Genomic DNA, 22304 nt, shown 5'->3' on the forward strand with positions numbered 1-22304 from the left:
TGACCCCTTCCCCTTGCATTCCTATGCAGCAGAGCCCTGTCCTCCCGGCATTGCTGTTTCACCACAGGGGCTAATTATCACCTCATCAAAGCAGCCTGACTACCCCACTTAACTCTGACCAATCAGAGCAGATCACTGGAAGGCTGAATTTTGGCTTACAGACAAGAAAGTCTTATAACTTCTTGTCTGTATGTTTTACGATAAGCTCAACAATAGCAGATTGTTGTATTTATCAATACCATTCTACTGAGTCCTTGAATGGTAGTTTTTGGTGTTTCCTGGCGGGAGTTATCAATTAATAACTTCTTGCCATGTTAACCTATGTGGCTGGGGATCTGCAATTGGGAAACTAAACTGGGCAGTTCCTCCAACACCAGGGTTTATTAAACATTTTTTATAAGAACTCTGCCTCTATCTACAGAACCTCCCCAACCCTGGAACACCTAGGGGAGACTTTAGGGTTGATGAAAATGTACGCACATTGAAGATCCTCACTCCACAGTGCTCCTAGCACAAAAGTCTATTTTGGGAAGCACTTTACTAAATTGGGGGCAGTCAAATGTGCAGTTTTCCTAAACCCAGGCTTATAAAACCTATTTTCTAAGAGTCCTCCTTATTACCTGACCCGCCACCAATGGGACACCTAGGGGAGACCCTGGGAGTACATACTATGCCAAAATATTGTAGTTTATTAATTTCTAAGTACCCCAAATACCAGAGTCTAGTTTGGGCACAATTTACATGTTCAAAGCAGTCCTGCAACACAGGGCTGATTTGAACTCACCCCAGCAGTGCACATATGCAAGTGCAGAAAGGGCTGCTGGTCTCTAGACTTCCATGCCCTATTATATACTAGGCGCTTAAGGTAGTTTTGATCCCCTTGCCCTATTGTGTAGCAGGGCCTTATAGGGGAGTCATGCCAATTATAGGGGTACCCTAACCAACAGTGTACCCTACTATATGTAGGTGTTTTCACTGTACTCTAAGTGTGTTTTAAGCATAGCATAGGCCCTGGCCTGGTTAGGCAGAGCCCAGGGACAGTCAGAGTCAGTTACCACCAGTACTAGTCAGCAAAGAATGGGGGTGCCCAGGGCACAAGATGACTTTGCAACACTTGCTTACCGAATCCTCCAAAACTGAAGCACTGCTGGATCGATGCTCCCTACCCTTTCAGTTCTCTGACTGTATCTGGGGTTCTATAGCAAAAACAATCAACACATTAGAAACAGATCTATAAGAACCATTAATTACCGCAAAGCCCAAACACACTATGGTGCCTCCCGGGGGTCGAGTTGGGGAAACTCTGTAACAAGCCCTTCAGCTAACAGGATACAAACACAGAACTGAAAGGGTAGGAAGCATTGATCCAGCAGTCTTCGGTTTTGGACGATTCAGTAAGTGAGCAAAAAGCAATGGAGGAATCCCAACTGGAGAGTATCACAGGACTGTAGGGATTAGAAAGAAGAAAAAATGTTTAGGTCATTGCTTTAAAGGGAGATAATTGTGGAGGGATTATCTCCATTTAAAGTAGGGACCTAAAAGTTTTCCTCTTGCCTCTGATCCGTCCAGTCTGGTAACACTCACCAGTTGGCATTCCTCCATTGCTTTTTGCTCGCTTACCGAAACCTCCAAAACCGCAGACATGCTGGATCGATGCTTCCTACCCTTACAGTTCTCTGGCAGTATCCGGATAGCCGAGTGGGTTGTTCCAGAGTTGTTCAACCCAGGTAGGCACAAAAGAGTGTTTGGGCTTTCCAGTATTTAATAGTTCTTATACGTCTGTTTCTAATGTGTGTTTTATTTTGCTATTGAGACTCAAAGGGTTAGCCAATCGTAGTAAATTCCTGAGATGTTCTGAACCACTGTAGCATCAATACTCACCTGCTTCTCTCTCTCTCCCCATACCTCTCTATTCCCTGGGAAACCGTTATCTTCCTGCATGTGACCTGTGATGCGGCGGGTGCGCTGTTTTAGAGAGAGGCAGATTATCTCCGCTCCTGATAAACCAGGACCAACAGTGCCGTAGCTAGCCCTATGGGCGTCAGTGGTGGTGTCCGGGTCAGGCACAGTGAAGAGCAGGGTGCTGGTGAATATGTTCTTCATTTGGAACCCCCTCGTCGAAAAAACGCATTGAGAAGTGGGGTGGGGGCTGTAGCTGCCCGAGACGGCCGCCGCTCCCAAAACTCAAGCCGCCCGGTGTGGACCAGCCCCCCGCCCCTCCCTAGCTACACCACTGAGGACCAATCTCATAACCTCCCTGTTAACCGTTAAAGTCATGCCCTTATTGAAAAGATTTATAAAACTGATATGAAATTATGCAACTGGGGGGGTCACTGCATCGACGTCTAGGAACAAATATGTAGAGGTAATGCTCAGCAAATCACTGGAGAACAGCGTTTTTATCCTAACAATTAGTTGAACTCAAGGTTCAGATCTTACGTACAAGACCCCAATCTTGTACCCATACATTCAACAGGAACGCTACACTGTGGGGCATTTGGAGTATTTCTTTTTCCTATACATGTTTGTCTTTTGTGACCTCTGGTCTCTAGGTGCACCGCAGAGAAGCATGGCATTACTGTGCATGTTTACTTGGTCATGTAAAAAACACAGTATCAAAAGAAGACAGAGCTCATTTTTGTATAGGTTTTTATTCAGTCAAACTCAAGTGGTGAATGCCAGATACTTGAGCATCTACACAGGTATCACAACTACTTCCACAGGCATCAGCAGACTGTAATTTGCAATGTATAGTATTGAAATATCTTCCTTTTCTTATTTTATATCCTAGCACCCATTAATCCACTCTCTTAAATCAGAACGTTAAATGCCAAAGTAGAGTTGAGCATTTCAAGGTTACCACATTGAATCTCTAACAGAGCAAGGATTGTACCTCCACACGCGTGGGAAGAGTTTTTACGCAGCTGTGTCTCCAACAGATCTGAGGTATCTGGTCAGAGGAAATCCAGAACCTTTTTCAATTCCAATGGATCTTGTCTTTTTGATTTAGCACAGTGCATAGCTGTTTTTTACCCCAAAGGGACACATTTCACCAGCAGTGTACTATATCTAGTGTAAGTGGATTGCCCGTTTCTAATGCCCTTCCCGAAAGATTGTTTTAACTTGGTCCTCGAGGGGCACAGTCCAGCTACATTTTTAGGATACACACATGATACATTTTCATTAATTTAAATGTGGTCATTTATATCTTCGGTGGCTATCCTGCAAATCTTTCCTGGATCCGCTCTTTGTATACCTACGTTATTCAAACCCTGCCTTATAAGTAATGTTAAAGTGAAAAGGAGCACAATTTCTATCCTGGATACCTTCCTCGCCTAATGCAGGGCTAGAGATCCAAATGTCCGAAACAGGTTGATGGAGGTAATCTCTTCTTACCTCACACTCGCCACTTAACTCGGAATCTCTCGGATATTTGCACATTTTTTTTAACCCTAGCTCTACCCTTTCAGAATGGCAGTCTTCCAGAAGAAATGGACAAACAGTATGTGGCTTTACAGTGTATTATCAGATTGAAATTTTTCTCAATATGGACACCAGGTAATCTGCATGTCCAGATTTGTTACATAAAATATTATTTTGTTAATGAAAATACTTATTTTAGTAGTTATATAAAGTTGAGCCCTAGGCTACTTAAATTTAGTACTGGGATTTTTTTTTAGTTTTAGTTTGTTTTTTGTCTGTTATCCATCTTGCTATCAATATGTTTTGTTTCCATTGTGTAATGTATTTGTTTCTTTTGATATTTGTAATCAGTTTGTCTCCATTTATTTCTTACAGTCTCATCATTTACAAATATGAACAGTTTCCAAGGTCTTCCACTGATTTTCAACAGTGATTAGAAAAGTTGTCTTCCTGATGGGACCTCACGTTACGATTCGCGGTAAGATGATGTCACATTAAAGAGTGGCTTTATTGAGAATTGTGAGGAGATGCAATGTAAAAGATTAGCAAAAGAAAATGTATGTTTTTAGATAAAAAAGTTGCATGAAATAAAGAGACTGGCCCACATCGGCACAATATGTGACAACAGGTCCTATACCGGACATATCTAGAAATTATGTCTACACAAGAAAATCCCTAAATGTCACTTCGAATTATACGGCACAATTCCTATAAACAGCAGAAGCCAGATGTGATCATAGGAAAGGTGTTTTCCTGAAATATGCAAATGAAATACAGAAAATCCATTTTCTTTCGCATTAAATAAGAGGTTTCAATTGCCACGAATTCATGATTCAGGAGTTCTGAAGCCAGGATAGGAAGTAAATAAAATTTACAAGAAAGGAGGTCAATGCCGCCCTAAACGAGGTCTAATGAGAATGTAAGCAGAATGAGGGCCAGTCCATGGTTTAGCTAATTACTCGTTTTCAGAATTATAATGAATTGGTAAACTATTGTGATTAGAAATAAAATTGGTGACATGATGCCAATATGTATTTTCGCAATATATATATATATATATATATATATATATATATATATATATATATATATATATATACGAACACACAAATAATAATGAGAAGTCATTAGATGAAAAACTCATGTATAAAACTGTCATTTTGCACATGTATCAGACCATGCTTCAAATGATTACTGAAGCCATCTCAGTCAGTTTTAAGTGTTGAGGGAGTAAAATCACATCAGTGATTACGCGAAAGGCTGCCAATGAATGTCTAAAATGCAGAATTTTCAAATTATTTAAATAGTATAATGGGCACTTGTATTTTTAGGTTTCCAGCCTCGGAAATCCCTTCATAATTATAAAATCCAATACCAAGCAATTTGAACGAAATGACACACCACTGGTGCATTGCAATTTGATGTGTTCGCCTATTCCACAAATACATAGTAAATTATATGGTGCATGTGTCGACTCTGTAAACATTCCATTTCTAGAGCAGAGGTTTTCAAGAACAAGCACAAACCTAAGCCAAAAGTTATATTTGCTATATGTACAACAGTCGCGTCTTCATATTTGTTTCCCTCCGGCATCCTGTGCACTCACTGCCTGCAGTGTGGGAACATCTCTCAGCCTCCCTCTCCACAGTGGGACGGTTTTCTCTCTCCAGCTACTGCCAGTCACTGAGGTGTTTCTGCAGGGGCTTGTTGACTAGTGACCCAAGACTACTCGTTGCACAGGGCAAATGGCACACCCCTGCATCAGATGAGTGACGTTCATGCGCAGGCACGTTTTCCACAGAAAGACATGTCAATCAGCGAAATGCTCCTTGAGTATATTTCGCAAAGGGGAAATGATACTACCAAGATACATTTGTCTTTTGAGATGGAGGAACCATCCACATTTATGAGGGTGAGCTACCTCACTTATTAGCGCAATACAATGTTTTTTTTTTTTTAAATAAAAATATTAATGGAGATCTTACATTGAGTGGAGATATGCTTTTGTAGCCGACGTACTATGGAAATGAAGCAGAATTTGGGCCAAAGTCCTATTCTGTCTGTTGTACAGCACTATAACTTCTGTGAGGTGGGACATGCGCGGAGGAGTTTCGGATGGTTTTAAACTGTGGCTGGAAACATTTGATGAATATGTCAATGCCTTTCCATTGGCCATGGGAGAAGACATGATCTTATTTGCTCATCTATTAGTCTGAAAAATATTGAAAGTGCCTGAGGACAAAAAAAAGTTTTTTTATTATGGTAGGCAAATATTGGTACGTGTCTCTCTCTATTTATCCACTGAAAATGGTTATACCAGGATATTTCTCGCCCACATTCTCCGAGTTCGCCTGTGTTCACACTCAAGAAAGAAATTAGCAAAGCACTATTAGGCACTACTACTTCCATTAAATATCTTAAGAAACAGGGCCCTCGCCCTTTAGTCACTCCCTGAACCCCAATGCCGACCGTCAGATGACAAACGTCAGGCAATGAACTAAAAATCACTTTGTCACGAGTTTGCACATTTCAAGGATCGTTCCTCAAAAGCTATGGCGGAGAACAGGGGAGGAAGGTGCACAGTCTTGTACAAGTAAAGTGCTGCTCTTAAAACTTTATATTAGAAAGAGGAGGAAGCCGTACGGTACAATGCTACATAATGCGTCTGGGAGGCATGCCTTCTCGTAGTGGTTTCTGTAAATGCTGCTCTGGAGCACACTAAGAATAGATAAGTTACATAAATAAGTTGTTGAGGGATTGCTGATGGTGCAAAAAAAGGCAAATGTCTTCTACAGCGAAGTTTCTGTGGTCAACCAAAGTAATATGGACTGGAAACGCGGGCCACAGGGAATGGAAGCAGTGCAACTGAGACACATTTTTCATGGGCGGGCAGTGGTCGCTGATGTCCACTGCCAAGTATAACTCAGCTGGCCCTCAAGGGAAGCCACCCAGGCTTCCCTGTCCGAAAGGAAAGAGAAGGCAGGTCAGACTCCAGTGTAACCGACTGGATTATTTTCCCAACTAAGATCTCAGCTTAGCCCACTAACTAAGAAGCAGTCGGTGGAAAAGTGAAGAGCTGGGAGCTTTCAAGAAGCAGGTGATTGGGAGGAGGACCCAAAGTCAGGTGTTGTGGTAAGGCAGCTCAAACATGCTGCACGCCTCCTCAAAGCTTTCGTCCATGTCCAGCCGCTTCCAGAAGGACTTCTGCTTCTTCTGCAGCTCCCGTCGAACGCACTTCGGGCAAGGGACGGTCTTCGACTTGCACTCGGCGTGAAAGACAGCTCCACAACATTCACATCTACAAAATGAAAAAGTTGAGAAAGTCATAAAAAGCAGGCAAAGTTTATCTGTACTGTTACACAACTAATGTGACAGCGAACTGGTGAAGCTACACAACGCCGTGAAGTACTTGGCCATCAACTTCGAGAGAGAACACCCATACAACCACCCACTTCAGCAGAGGTCTGAAATTAGAAGGAAATTCTAGAGAATTTAAACTTTGAGGGATGTTTAATTTTGCCATGCCTATATTCCAGATTTTGAGAATGTTCACCAATAGACTGGTTGAGGGTCATCGGTGAAGAATGAGGGTTTTGAATCCCTAATTTCGAAAAGGACCAATGGCTTCTGGGTTTACAACAGCACATTACATTTCCAGTCTTAAAATGGAACTTGAGCCCTCATCCCTCCAATAAACAGAAAACAAGCATAGGCATAACAATTGGTCTGGCCTTGGCAGAATGGTGTTGGCATATGCCACACAAATAAAAAAGAGAAGAAAATATGTGACCACTTAAACATAACCATCATATGCTTGCAAAAATAATTAAATAAACAAAACCCTGATTTACTATTGAAGTTTGTTTTAAAAATAAGAAGCCTTTCAGTTGCGCCATACATTTTTTCCTATTATTTGTGTAGGAAATGAGAATAAACCACCACTTAACCAAGAACTGAAATTGCAGGTATTTGCAATGTCACTTGAACATTTTATAAGACGCATATGGAATATAAATCACCATCTAACTGGGCACCCAAAGTGAAGACAAAAATCAATAGCTGGCATTTAAAGTTGATGCTAAAATACAATGAAAACCAAGCTTCGGACCAGACTTATCGTGAGGAAAAAGAACACTATTTCTAGGCGGATATGAAAGATGTGCACATGCTTTGTGCACTCACTCAAAGTGAAGGGAGCCAGTGGGTAAAGGGGGCTGACCCATTTCGTTAAGCGATTTGCTGTAGAGGAGGAAGGCAAAATATGAATGACAATTTAACTGACCAATTGCTGAAGTCCGCTGACCAAAAGTCCCTCTATGTATGTATTTTATATATGATTTAAAAAAAATAGACTGGCGCAAAAGCTAGAGCCATCTCAAAGGCCACACCCAATAATAATTTCAGATCCATGGGTAAATCACACCCTAAAGAAATCATCCAATCAGTGCGTACCAGATGTAAATGTCAGAATCCTGAATAATTAGCAGGGGCACAAGACAGGGATGCCCCCTGTCACCCCGATATGTGAAACAGCAGCTAAACCATTTGCATGCTGAGTACACAACATGGGGACAGATTGAGGAATAGAGTTACAGGGGATACAACACATAATATCACTGTAGGTGGACAGCCTCTTGATATACCTGAGATGTCAGCACAAGCATTGGACATTTTGTGTTGGAACTAGTGGGACATGAATGGGCCTTGCACTTAAGAGTGAACTGTGGGAAATATTGCATCTTCCTGATACACTGAGGTGAAATTAGAGAAACTATGCCAAGACGCCATGGTCAAATAAGATAGGAATAGACAATATTTAGGTATCTAATGGAACAAATTTCTAGAACAAAGCATGCGGTGGTAGATGGCAACTTAGCTAAGGTGATTTCAGCCTTAAGACTAACCTAAAATTCTGCACGTGTCTCCCATTATCAATGATGGACTACAAAAATGGTGATGTTTCCTAGATTATCATATTTCTTGTGAATTTGCTGGTATTCTTGACAGCCCGCGTGTCCACAGAACTCAGTGGGATGCTCACAGATCATATATGGAAGGAGGGGAGCTGTAGGGTAGCACTAAAAAAACGATATTCCCAGCAATTGAGGGTGGACTAGGAGTTCTTGATTTTGAGCTCTATTACTGTGCACCTCAACTACAGTGGATCTCAAAATGGTGTACAGCACCTGAAGCACAAGACACAAAGATTACACTGAACCAGATACCACAGGGAGCGTTGGAAAGAAGGACACTCTGGTCCATTTAGAGGTGGCAGGTACGGGTGGAAGCAATGTATGAAAGAAGGCAAATCAGCTATACACACACCTGCAATTCCAATTCTGAGTCTCCTGGGACTGAGAGATGCTGGAAATTAACATATCTTATAAATATGGGACTAAGTAGGATTAACTAAATTCAGAGAAAATAAGGTGAAGAGAGACTTTCTGGAGGACTTATTCCATCACAATGGTTTGCCTGGAGTCCAGTTCCTGACATAGGCCAAAATCACATATGCTCTGATGCAATTTACTAGAAAGACAGGAAGGTAAGCCAAAACTATTTACAGTATTGGAGTTACTTCAATAGGAGGTGGCAAGCGACTGATTATATCACTATATAAAGCGCACCTAATGGAGACCAAACTGGACTGGACTCCCCTCAGAGACAAAAAGTCCCAGAATCCTGCCAGAGTTCCGGAAAACACTAACTGGACTCAAATAAAGTCTAATGGACCATGAACGCCAGGTTCAAACTGTTATAGGTCAACATCTTACATGGGACCGATTTCCCCCTAGCAAACTACGTACGATATACAATCTCCCATTAGCTTACCTAGATGTAGGTCAGATGTTACCCAGAGATGAGGGAGTATTGGACTAAAATAAGCAATATCATAAATGAGGCTACTGGGAGGCCAAGTCTCCTCAAAGTGGAACAGTATCTGCCAAGTTTAATGCCTAGATCTCAGTAAACTAAAAACACTACCAAGTTCATGGGATTGGCATCACTAATAGCCAACCATTTGGTAATGCAGTGGAAATCAGTGAAGGCACCCACAAAATATATGTGTAGGTCTGTGGTGAAAAGATGGGCACAATGTGAAGCAGAAGCCTTACGAATAGAAAGGAGGAGAGTAATGATAAATGCTGAGAAAGCCCAGGCCAAGGAAACTCGATTTTACACAACCTGACAAAGACAATGAATTAAAAGCAGAAGATAACTCAAAACACTGCACCAGAACATATGAGACCTGGACACAGCAGACACTGCTCCCTCTTCTCTCTACTCACCTCACTATTTCTTCCACCCTTGACCCCTCCAGGGTTGCGCCATGGACCCACAGTTTTTTTTTTTAGTAACACATTTAATTAAGGTTTTGAAATAGTTTGCACTTGTGCTGCAGGGAAAAGAACAAGGAAACAACCACTGCGGTGCCAAAGTGAGCTAATAGGACACATCCAAAGAGTGCAGGAGAAATGAGGTTGGGGGGTGGTTTGGGGCTGGGATTGCGAGGAAATGTCAGTGCTCCTCCGTTACAGGAATGATGTATCAGAGCACGGCAAATTGCGGGGGGCAGGGCACTGCCTAAGGGGTCCAACCACTCATTCATCGTTCAAGGATTCTTTGCTTGATGTGGAAAGCAGTCAACCAGCATCATCTATGAGTGGGTAGTTCTGCATTATCTGGTCCTAGGCCTCTGTGTAGTCTGGCCTGCGCTGGCACCTTTGAGCATCAAGCTTCAAGAGGGTGTCTTCACATTCAGACCACTTGTAGAGTTCACATCTCCAACCCTGTATGGGACGACCAGTGGAGGACTTCCAAAACATGGAGAAAGCAGTGCAGGCCAGGGAGAGAGCAAGATAAGCAAATTTAGTGGTAATTGCTTGCTTTGGAGCTGGGTTTAAGGAACAACCTGAGCAAACAGACAGCCTAGTTCCCATGTAGGTTTTCGCCAGTTGCAGCATTAATGAGGCATATAACTGTGGGCCAGTATAAGGTGAGTGAGTGAAGAGGCATTTCTAGAGCGCATGGCTACCTGGGGGCATCCCAGCGCTAGTAGCCGGCAGCTTCAACTTCCAGCTGTGTTAATGAAACAGATACATTTTAAGTTGCTTTCGAAAGGTCAAGTAATTTGGTTCCAGGCGGATACCAATAGGCAAAAGATTCCACAGTTTTGCAGCATTGTACAAGAAGCGACGTCCTCCGCTTCATGTTTTTCTTAATTTTGGGACTACCGCCAGATGTTTCTTATCTGACCTTAAATACCTCTTGGAGCGATAAGGTTGAATAATGGCTCTGATAGTGGGAGGGCCTCCACCTGAGAGAGCTTTGTGCATGATACTATTAGCCTTAAACTGGACACTCTCTTGAATGGGCAGCCAGTGAAGTGATGCAAGCGCAGGCTTGGCTGAAAGGCGCTTGGATGTATTCGTAAACAGACGTGCCGCACAATTTTGCACTATCTGCAATTTTTTGATGGTGGTGAGTGGGGCTCCCAGATATAGAGCATTAGCATAATCCAGGTGTGATAGAATCAATGCTTGAACCAGCAGTCTTCTAGCCGAGAAAGGTAGCAGGGAAAGAATCTTTCTTAACATTCTTAAGATCCCAAAGCAATAGGCTGCCACCTTACATGCTTGCTCTTCAAAATCCTGCTTAAGGTCTAGCCATACACCCAGACTCTTGATTTTCTCCTTTGGGGAGGGTGGTGTCCCAAGACAGCTAGGCCAGAGGGATCCTATACTCAGCAAGATGGAGTTACCCAAGAGCATCAGCTCGGTCTTAGCTCCATTCAATTTTAGATAGGAGTTGTCCATCCAACTCGACACCTTTTCAAGGCATAAGGCTAGTCCTGTTGATTAAGTGAAACCACCAACTGGGTATCATCAGCGTAGGTGATGATCTGAATGCCAAAAGGTGTAACTACTTTTGCCAGGGAACTCATATAGACATTAAATTGGGCGGGGAAGATCCCTGAGGGACCCCACATCTAAGGGGCATTCACTTAGAGGTGATTTCCTCTTCAAAAACAACTTAAGATCTATCTTCTAAAAGTACTGTAGCCATTTTAGCACTGTTCCAGACACTCCTGACTTCCTAAGTCTTTGGACTAACAAATGGTGGTTCATCGTGTCGAAGGCTGCGCTGAGATCTAACAGAATCAGCGCAGCACAATCCAATATTTTCCTTAATTCTTCCACAACTGTCAGGAGTGCTGTTTCTGTGCCTTGCTGTGGTCTGAGCCCAGTCTGTGAGGAGTGAAGACGATTGTTGTTTTCAACGAAGAGAGAGTCTGATTTAAGTGCTGGTGATAGGGCGATAGTTGGCCAGCACGCCAGGATCAAGGTTAGGTCATTTTAAGAGTGCTCTAATCATAGCTTGTTTCCATCGAGGGGGTACTATTCCCGTTGCCAACAAAGCATTCATCACGTTTAGAATAACCAGAGATACAGTTTCAGCAATTAAGTTTAAAATGTTAGGGGAGCAGCGTCTGACGGTGCTCCCGACTTGAGCTGACTAAGAAGTAATGTAATGTAAGGAGATTCTTATATAGCACGGCTGTCACCCAACGGGTATCCTGGCGCTGAGATTACCAAACAGCACTGTGTGGAACTGAGCTAGAGCACAGAACTAGATTTAGTCTCTAGGAAAGAGCTTGGAGGGAGGTCAAACTTGGGGGTGGGATGACCTCCAACAGATAGTCTTCATCTTGGGCTGTCTCGTCAGGTGGCAATAGGGTTTGTGGAGCCGTCACCAGGGGAAAAGAGTTATAAATAGTTTGTATTTTATCAGAAAATAATTCTGCAATTCGATTGCTGTAATAAGGGATTTCTACAAAGGTAATGGGAGGCGCATTGTAGGTTAGTAGAGACTTTGCGATCTGGAACATTTTGTGTGGACTATTTGCAGCCAAAGTGATTTTTTCCTCATAATAGAGAGCTTTGGCAGCCTTTAGTTCCGATTTATAGATCTTTATAGCCTCTCTATATTTTATTTTATTAATTACAGAGGAATATTTTCTCCAGGTTCTTTCCAGCTTTTTGCTGGATTGTCTAAACTCCCAAAGTTTAGGCGTATACCAGGCATTTTGGTTGGATCCTGCTCTGTCATGGTAGAATGGTATCAAGTGACGACTCTAACCAACTAACTAAATCCTCATTCACGGTGACTGGGTTAGTTTCAAAATTGGGAACGGAGTCTTCCACGATAGTCACCCAGGATTTTGTAGGCAGTTTCGACTGTTTGCTGGTTTTCTCAGCCGGAGTGATACCACCTGTGCTGTCCAAAAAAATTGAATTAGATAATGGTCCGTGCAGGGCACTAAAATAGGGTCCTTAACCAAAAGGTTGGGAATATTTGAAAAAAATAGGGTCCAGTAAATGGCCTTTACAGTGAGTGGGACCTTCAACTAATTGTGCCAATCGAAGCGTCTCCAGTCCCTCTACTAGTTCCAGTCTAGGTGGAATTAAAATGTCTTCAAAATGAAGATAAAAAATTTGGGGAGGGAGCTAGCTAAATTTGCTACAGTATCTGGAAGCTCCATACAAAAATTACCTAAAGGGCGTGGAGGCCGGTATACTAAAATCCCTGAGAAGGTCCTGACGTGAGAGATACCTAAGGTAAAGTAGATGGTTTCGCAATCTGGTAGAGGGTTTATAGTTAAGCGGCAATTAAATGTATTCTTATAATTTATGGCTAGTCCACCTCCTCTCCCTGTATCTCGATCCAGCCTCTGAATCACATAGCCTGGGGGGAGGGCTTGGACAATAATAGGGGCAGCATCTTCATTCAACCAAGTCTCTGTTAGGAAGAGAACATCAGGGCTCTCTTCTTATAGTAGAAGGTAGATTTCCAATGAGTGTTTAGACAATGAACGGCAGTTCAGTAAAAACATTTTAATAGCCTCCATGGTAAGGGGGACTAAAGGTGTTTCAAACATGGGGCAGAATTTAAAATGACAGGTGCGACAGTGCTCACTGAAGCTATCCGGTGACACTGTGTGTAGGCACTTACTTCTTAGCTCTCCTGTGTAGGAGTTGAGCTGATCCGCAGTATAAACGTGATTTTCCCTGGCCAAACCAGCAGGGGTTCTGGCCCTTGAGCCTGGTCTGGCGCAGATGGGCTTGTCTTAGGCGCGCCTTAGGAATGCCAGCACGTGCCCGCTGCGCACGTCTGCTGTGCGGACGCATCATCAGCCCTTTTTAAAGACAGAGAGAGCGTGCGAGCATTAGCAGTCTCGAGCGCTGACCTAAGACTCTCCCGTCTGCTAATTAAAGGCCTGCCGGAGAATTGAACACAGCTCCTTTCAGTGCGAGGATGAAGTTAAAATCACAGTAAATTTTATATTTAAAAACACACTCAAGGTCACAGTATTAAATAGCAGACTAAGGCTTAACACTCTCTCGGAGCATTAAACACAGTTCCAGTTAGTGCAAAACATGCAGCTAGCAGCGTAATGTTACCTAGCTGTGTAACTGATCGTAATTAGAAGTCCATAGCATCTGGTAAAAGTCTGCCCCACTAATTGACATCAGGGCAAAAAGCTCGCACTCCTGGAATATTTTGCTAATGCGGCTAATGGTCAGATATACTCTGTGTAGGTAATAATACTGAATGAGATTAAAGCGGGCATTGCGAGCAATGTGAGGGGTGTTGGTTAGGACAGTAATGCAATGTAATGTAATCCATATTTGTAAAGCGCGAACATATAATTTCTTAAGGTTTCAAGGCACAGGGGGCCGTCAGGGAGATTAAGTAAGCTATTGCCCAGAGTCACATACTGTAGAGCTGAGCTGCCACTGGCGATTGTACCGCGAGCCCCGAACTCCGAAGTCAGCTGCTGTAGCCGCTGGGCCACACCTCTTCTAGACCAGCATCCGTAAGCTTTACAGCCATTTACAGTGCATTGCTCGCGAAGGGGCGGGGGAGAGCTCACATTTGGATTGTTAAAGAAGGGATCTGTAAAGGAGGGTGATCGCTCGCACCAGTCAAGATGTTGTATGATGTCCTTCAAACAATTATTTTCAATGGGTTCCAGTATCTCTTTGCCCTACGCTTGAAGAGCTGCTGCTACTGCACCTGAAAAGAGAAAATGTCAAGGAGGTAGGGCTTATTCGTCTATCAGGTCTTGAAAACTCTACAGCTGTTGATTCATTCAGTAGTCGGCCAGGGAAGCCATGCCCCTCCGTTCCCAGTCATGCAGGCCGGTCCAGTTACCCTGGTGCAGCAAGTACAGTAAAGTTGTCAAAGGCAAATCCTCTGCATATGGAAGTTTAGTCCTTGTGCGCTAGAGTGCCCAGGTCTGTGCAATCCTAAGGGTCGGAATCTCAGGGGCCTCGGCTCATGGTCGCTTCAACTGGCGTGGTGGGCTTAGTAAGGCAAATAGGATAGCATGGGTTGGAATAAATCTCAACCCGTCAGTCATTCCACACCAATGCCTGTCCCACCAGTAGGCGCCCATTTCAATTGGGTGGCAAGATAGTAGAGCTCCATGTCTGGGACCGCTAACGTTCCGCACTGCAAATGAGCTTAGTCAGTAGGCTATTCATCTTGTCAAAGAGGGATTTAGTGAGGCGAACCGGAAGAGTAGTAAAGTAATAGAGAAGACGGGAGGGGTAGGTAGGGGGGAAATATTATTTTGCACAAGGTAACCCTACCCCTGCAAGATATTGGCAGGGAGACCTAAAAATGTACGGTTTAGTGCATTGAAGCCAACACCTTCCTAATGTTACCCTCTATTAATTCAGTCTCAGTGTGGTATAAGTGGACTCTGCGGTACTGTAATGTAATAGCCGTCCAATATCAGGGGGAGGGGCCCAAGAAATCAGGACGCAAATTGGGAATGTATTAACTCAGAGATATGAGCAGGCAGCAAAACGTTCCAGGGTTCCGATCGCGCTCTCCACATTGCAGTGTTATTCTCGCATATAGGGGAGGAGATCGTCGGCATATAATGAGATATAGGGAGTGAGACAAAAGTCTGTTGCGAGTGGTAATGAAGATGAATGCGGAGTAAGGGGAACGGCTCCATTGCCAAGTGAATAGCAATGGCAAGAGGGGCCAGCCCCTTTGTGCACCTCTATCTAAGAGACACAGTGCTGTAATAGTGGGACCAGTCCTCACACAAGCGAACAGGTTCATGCACAACAGTGGTTCCAGGCAAGAAACCTCCTGGATAACCCCATGCTTTCCATTGTGAGGTAGAGACAAGCCAAACAAAAGGATTCGAAGGCTTTCTCAATATCCTCTGCAATTACTAGAGCCTTAGTGTTGTCAGTAATCAACGTGATTGTAAAACGAGCATCAGTTGTAGAATATTCTGCACTGTGCTACAGGTATGGATAAAGCCTGACTGATCCTCATGGAGGAGGTCACCGACATGTGGAAGCAGCCTGTTTAAGGGCCTGAATACGAGTGTAGCAGTGTGGAAGCGGGCTGCCACACCAGTGCCCCGCTCCCACACTGTCAAACTCGTTCGCCGACTGCCCGCCAGATTAGGAGTTTTCCCCTGGTCTGGCGGGCAGCGCTGTGGTGGTCCCAGGTGGTGAGCCTTAGAAATGCACCACAATGGAATTGGTGATGTATACAGACATGGCGGCGGAACACGTGCCCCTCTGCATGCATCCCCTCGCCCAGAGGCAACAGAGGCCCTGAGGGCCCCCTTATTTTCCTCATTCCCACCCTTTTTATGGTGAGCTCAGCGCCATGAAAACTGTGGTGGTGAGGAAACTCGTAATATGCTTGGCGGTGCCGCAGCAGCACCAGCAGCATATTGCAGGCCTCTGAATGCTGCAAGATTGCCTGGGATGGCAGATCCCTGCTGGTGGCAGCTGTCGTATGGCAGTCCGACTGCCAAAATCATAATACAGTGGTCGGACTGCCAGTGCGGTGGTTCCTGCACTGCCACCGTGGCTGTGGCTGTCCATTAGGCCACCGTAGTCATAATTAGGCCCTAAGATTTTACGTAATAATTTATAGTAAAAATAAAGGCGGACGCACGATTACTTGAAAACGGTGACTGTTGGATTCTATGCTCTATTTTGAACATTTTTACAAATCTCGTGTTGCTAATATTGACTTTTTAAAATATCATTGCTGCTCACCTTCTCTGACCTGCATTCGACTCCCCCAGTCTACCGCACGCGCTGCTCGTTTGTAGTGGAGGGAGGTTCCTAAACTTTGAATTTTGTACATTCATACTCCCTTCCGGTGCGAGGAGGTTGGTGCTCTAGTGCCCAAGCACCTCTATTTAAACTGAATGCCACAAGCGACGCACAGTAGACGCGCCAGTGGCATGCCGAAGGCGCGCTAAAGGCAAGCCCGTCTGCGCCCGTCCGCGCCAGGACAGTGCCAGAAGCCAGGACCCCTGGTCAAGCCACCCCAGACCTGGGCATTGCAAGTAAGACCAAACAATACACTAGACAAGAGCTGCTTGATCTTTGAATCAATAACATTTTCCACAGCCAACATGATCTCCTGCCACTAGTTGAAGGTCATTTTCCGTGTCGACTATGTCAGTATCAGAGTAATGCTGACGAAGCAGGGCCGACCTGTGTAACTTCAGATTATTCTCTATTAAATAAGGTTCCTCCCTGCACAAAGCATGCCCCTTTCCATGTGGTATGTATTCCATAAATGGAAGCCAGAGGACATGGAAAAACATGGTATGTAATGTTCGCTCTTTGCCTAGACATTCAATTGAAATTTGAGACTTACTTTCCTCTATACAGCCTGAGCTTGGGTTTTTAACTGAAACTTGGCTAAAGCCCTACTCCACACCCTCTGTCACTCTTTCTATACCGGAAGGCTATAAGCTTATTAGGTTAGACAGACCAATTAAGATGGGGGGAGGGATTGCTATCGCTCATAAAGACAGCATTAATGTTTCTGTTTTGGATGAGTGTTGTAGTATAAAGATGGAGGTTCTTATTTTTCGAATTGATCTGTCGCCCCAAGTCAGTTGGAAGGGGGCCTTAGTTTATCGCCCGCCAGGTCCTTTAGCAAATTTTTCACTTTTACTTATTGAATTAATAGCTACTCATGTACTTGCAAGTAATAATTTCCTACTACTAGGCGATTTTAACATTCATAGTGAATGTACCACCAATGTGGAGTCACTAGCCTTTCTGAATAACCTTGCACTCTTAGGCCTAAATAACCAGAATGAAGGTCTCACCCATATGGCTGGCCATACGCTAGACATTATTTTGTCTAACTCCCCCAATGTATGGTGTGAGTCACAATAACAACTAACATGGACCGACCATGCTTTAATTGAATTTTCCATTAAGAGCCATAAAGAAGAACATAGGGGTCAACATTCGGATAGCTTTACGACTTGTAGGCAATGGAAAAAGGTCTCTCCAGAGAATTTTCAAGCCTCGCTGGAAGTACCACGAAATAAACCCTCAGACAATTTAGTAGAAGCCTTAACCAACTACAATCTGGCATTAACCCGGACCACTGACCACCTTGCACCTCTGAAATGTTCTCCCACTCTCTCGACATGCCCGCAAGCTGCCTGGTTTTCCCCCAGTTGCATATACAAAAGAAACTGTGTAGGAAATACGAGAGGAAATGGCGTGTTACCCATAAGGAAAGTGACAAAACTCAGTTTTTAACTTCTTTGTGAAGTTACCATAGTAGCATTAAGACTGCACGAAAAAAAACACATTTCCACTCAAATCATACTGGCTAGTAATGCTCCGAAGGTTTTATACAACATTCTTCAGTCATTTATAAACCTAAGGCCTGTGAGAATGTTGAAGCACCTTTGCAAACATTATGCAATGATATTGTATAACATTTGTCACAAAAAATAGAATTAATTTATGAAAAAATTGTCTCTTCGGGAAACCCACCTCAGATGCTTGTGACCACAGAAATTTCAGAATCAATTTCTTCCATGCTGCTCGAAAATTTTCCCCCACTAACCACAGCAGACATAGAGGTCCTAATGCATCAAGTGCAGTCTGGCTCGCCTTGCGATCGGATTCCTGATAGAATAGCCAGTACCCTAATCCCTCAACTATCTCTATTGATTGAACATCTTCTTAATTTGTCAATAAAGGAAGGTTTTGTTTGATCGGAATAGAAAGCTGCACAGATAATGCCGATTTGCAAGAACACTAAGGCCCCTCTGACTGATCTGACCAATCTTCATCCCATTTCGCTCTTACCATTTCTGAGTAAATTAATAGAGAGATACGTCAACAAACATCTCTCGAACCACGTCGAACTTCTCAGGCTGTCTAGACTCCTCTCAGTCAGGCTTTAGCCCAAATATAGCACCGAATCAGCCCTGCTAGTAGTCACGGATAACATCAGAATGACTCTAGATAAGGGCCACTCTATGATTCTGGTGCTATTGGACCTATCCGCCGCGTTCAATACGCTTTCCCATCAAATATTGCTCAGAAGGTTAAGGGAAATTGGACTAAGAGACTCCACCTTTCAGTGGATGTCAAGCTTTTTATCTGGTCGATCTCAGACGGTTAACCTAGGCCCATATCGTTCGGCACCCAAGGGAGTTCCACAGGGCTCTTGCTTGAGTCCTACTTTATTCAACATCTATGTGTCTCCCTTGGCCAATGTTCTAAGAAAATATGGGTTTATTCCAATATCATATGCCGACGATACGCAGCTACTCTTACCTTTCGATGAATCCACTCCCACTGCACATTCTGCGGTTGATAAAATTATGTGAATGTAAGAAATTTCCTAATATGCTGAAATCAATAAAATATTTTAAAATAATTTAATGTATGTATTTTTCTATTTATGCATTTTGTGATTACATGAGGGTGTGATTACATATGTAATCACAAAATGTATAAATATAAGAACACAAAACAAAGAAATTAACGATTCAGCCTCCCTCTGAGGGTAACCTATGTGGAACGAGCTTATTAACCTCTCCAGTTAGGTACTATATGCAAAAATAGGCCAGAAATATCTTTTATTAAAACTGCACACATAAAGTACGTCTCTTAAACAGGCATCAAATCTCATTTGTATTCCGAGCTCCACTATGGCCGCAGTCTTAGCAATAGTACCTTTAATGGAAAACGACATTTACATCCTTTTTTAAAGTAAATGATGAGAGGTAATAATTCCTTTTGATCCTGATTCTGAAACCCTTCTCCTATTATCTACATTTATAGCCTCTTCTGAAAGTAGTCCCAGAGGCAATTCACATAATTGAGTATAAGTATTCACAAAGCTCGAAACGAAATATGGCACCTATGTGCAGTCAATTTACGAAATAATATAGAGGGAGAACTGGAAGACAGGTAGAAACATAAAATGAAGGCATGTAAGGAATACACAGCAGTTTAGCAGAAATGATCACCATCAACAGAACTAAACTACCAAATCAAAAATATTTTCGTCTTATTTTAAATAATGTCAACAATTTCCCGAAAAAACAAAGCAGTTGGAATATGTTGAGAACCAAAAAGATGGATAGGTACATTCGGGCTGCTCATCTGGAAGCAAATACAATTTCAGATTTTGGAACCTGAAAAACTATTTCCCCTAAAAATGAAATGTAAGATATAACAGAAAACAAATTCTGTGTGCCGGAGCCTGTTGTGTTTGAAATACATAAGAATTTTCTTTTGTTATAGGTAACACAAAATATGGGGCCAGATGCATGAAGAAACCATATTGCGATTTCCTAATTGCGAATCCTTGCACTTTTTGCGTTTCCTAGGGGATTGCAAATGACCTACCTCATGAATATTAATGATGTAGGTCGCAATCATAGGGATAGTGGCCTGCTGGGTCAGCAGACCACCATGTCTGTTATTGCTTTTAAATAAAGCAATTTTATTTTTGAAATGCAGCCCGTTTTCCTTTAAGGAAAACGGAATTTGTTTCTAAAACAAAAATGAAAAGTTTTCTTTTCATTTTTTAAGAGTAGGAAGTGGTCCGTGGGACCACTGCCTGCTCTTAAAAAACGCTGTAACGAACATTCACGAATGGTAAGGGACCCCTTCCCATTTATGAATGGGTTACCACCTACTTAAAGTAGGTGGTAAAATGCGAATGTTTTGCGACAGCATTTCGGTCATAAAACATTCCTACATACTGATGTGATTTACTATTAGGAAGGGACGCCCTAAACATACCCCTTCCTAATAGCGAATCGAAATCCCATTTTGCAATTCGGTAACTGGTTACCGTATCGCAAAATAGGGTTTGCTACATCTGAAAAGCATTTTTTGCGTCCGTAAATGGGCCGACTTGCGAAGACAAAAATGCGTGATGCATGTGCCCCACAGTTCCCTGGGGCTGTGAGATACTTAGAAGTGGTAGCATAGAAGGAATGTATTAGAGCAGTGAAGGACTGGCTTGTATGGTGGTAGTGCATTGATTGTAGTACAAAGAAAAAACAAAAGTGATGGGTGGAATAGTTGAATTACTCTTAGCCACTGTTAATTATCCCAGTCCATCATGTTTTGGCCCACCACGCTACCTCAGACAGAAACCAGCCATATGCAAATCAACCTTGGTCCTGCTTCAATATAAAGAGTCCAAACCAACCTGCCAGGCCAGGTGTCCTTTGACGAGAACATAAGCAACTCCAACCAGTTTTAGATTAATTAGGTCTTTTCAGTGAAGTATAGCTTGTGTCCTATGAACCAGTGAGCACGGGACTCATGTCTGGGCTTATCCATTGCACTTAGGGCATCATAGTGAGGAAAACAAAATCATGATGGGTGGAAGGCTTGAATAGTTCTCAGCCACAGACAATTACTCGGTGGTAATACAACACAGTTCAGTGGTAGTGCTTTAATAGGAATTTGAAGTCGGGTGTTATTGCAGCTGCTTTGGTTGGAAGTGTTCTGAGATGATAGTGCAATAGTGTAGAGGTCGAGCACTGGTAGAGTAGATAATATGGTAAGTTGACAAACTTTAAATGGAGTAGTGTGGCATGGATAGTTGTTATAGGTGGTATTAATGCAGTTGTGATGGTTGTAGTATAGTGTTAAGGCCACAGGACTGGAAGGTGGAAGTGCAGTAGTGTGGGGTGGTAGCGCATTGCTGGCAACGCATAAGGAATGGTATTCATACAATGGGAATAGTAGTGTGATGCTGTGAAGCTGAACTAATAGAAGTGAGAGTGGATTGTTTGAGTTTTTTCATGGTAGTATTGTAATTGGGAAGTGTAGCTGGAGGTGAAAGTTAAGTGCTGGCAATGGTAGTGCAATGTGTTGGAGTGGTAGCATGGTGGTATCACATTGATAGTAGTGCAGTGGTAGAGAGTCAAATACCAGTGATGGTAGGTGGCAAAGTGGCAGAGGGTGTGGCAGTTCAATTTTACATTGGCAATACAATGATGGTAGTGGTAGTAATGTGGTGCTAGGAAGTGGCAATGCTAGGGTGGAGTTGATAGAGTGGCTACCATGATCTGGTAGTGCAATGCCGTGGAAGGAAAACAGTACTTGAATGGTAGAGTGCCGTTGGAGGGTGGTAGTGTAGTGTGGTATAAGAGTATGGATGTGTGAGGTGGCAGGGGTGTGTTGTTGAGAGGAAGTCCATTGTTGGTGTTACTAGTCCAATGGTATGTTGGTAGTGCAGTTGTTGTAGGTGGTGTTTGGAACTGTTGCCCTGGGTTGGAAGTGCAGTAATGGGGTGTAGTACTGGCAAATTCCAACATGGCCAGTGCACTGAACATGGATGGAATTTTGGTTGATGTAGGTACGGTGCAGCACTCAGTTCCACCAATCAGAACGCCGCAATGCAACGAACCAACAAAAAACCTGACAAGCCCCACTGAACATTAGAGTTGTAATAAGACGTTAGTAGATTAATAAGCTTTTCAAGAGATCTAAAGCTTTTTTCTGATGAGCCTACACTTGAATTACATCAACCAA

General features: G+C 43.1%; 1 protein-coding gene across 1 annotated transcript in view; it reads right to left on the minus strand.

The window, feature by feature from the left end:
* Positions 1–5301: 5301 nt before the first annotated feature.
* LOC144822599 (pleckstrin homology domain-containing family M member 3-like) overlaps positions 5302–22304 on the minus strand; it is a 539479-nt gene continuing 522476 nt past the window's right edge. The window contains exon 8 of the mRNA XM_078680327.1: positions 5302–6721. Within this exon, the coding sequence (XP_078536453.1) occupies positions 6544–6721 (178 nt within the window). The 3' untranslated portion in view covers positions 5302–6543. The remainder of the gene's footprint in view (positions 6722–22304) is intronic.

The sequence above is a fragment of the Lissotriton helveticus genome, chromosome 3_1 (assembly GCF_964261635.1).
Source record: "Lissotriton helveticus chromosome 3_1, aLisHel1.1, whole genome shotgun sequence".
NCBI classification, from domain to species: domain Eukaryota; kingdom Metazoa; phylum Chordata; class Amphibia; order Caudata; family Salamandridae; genus Lissotriton; species Lissotriton helveticus.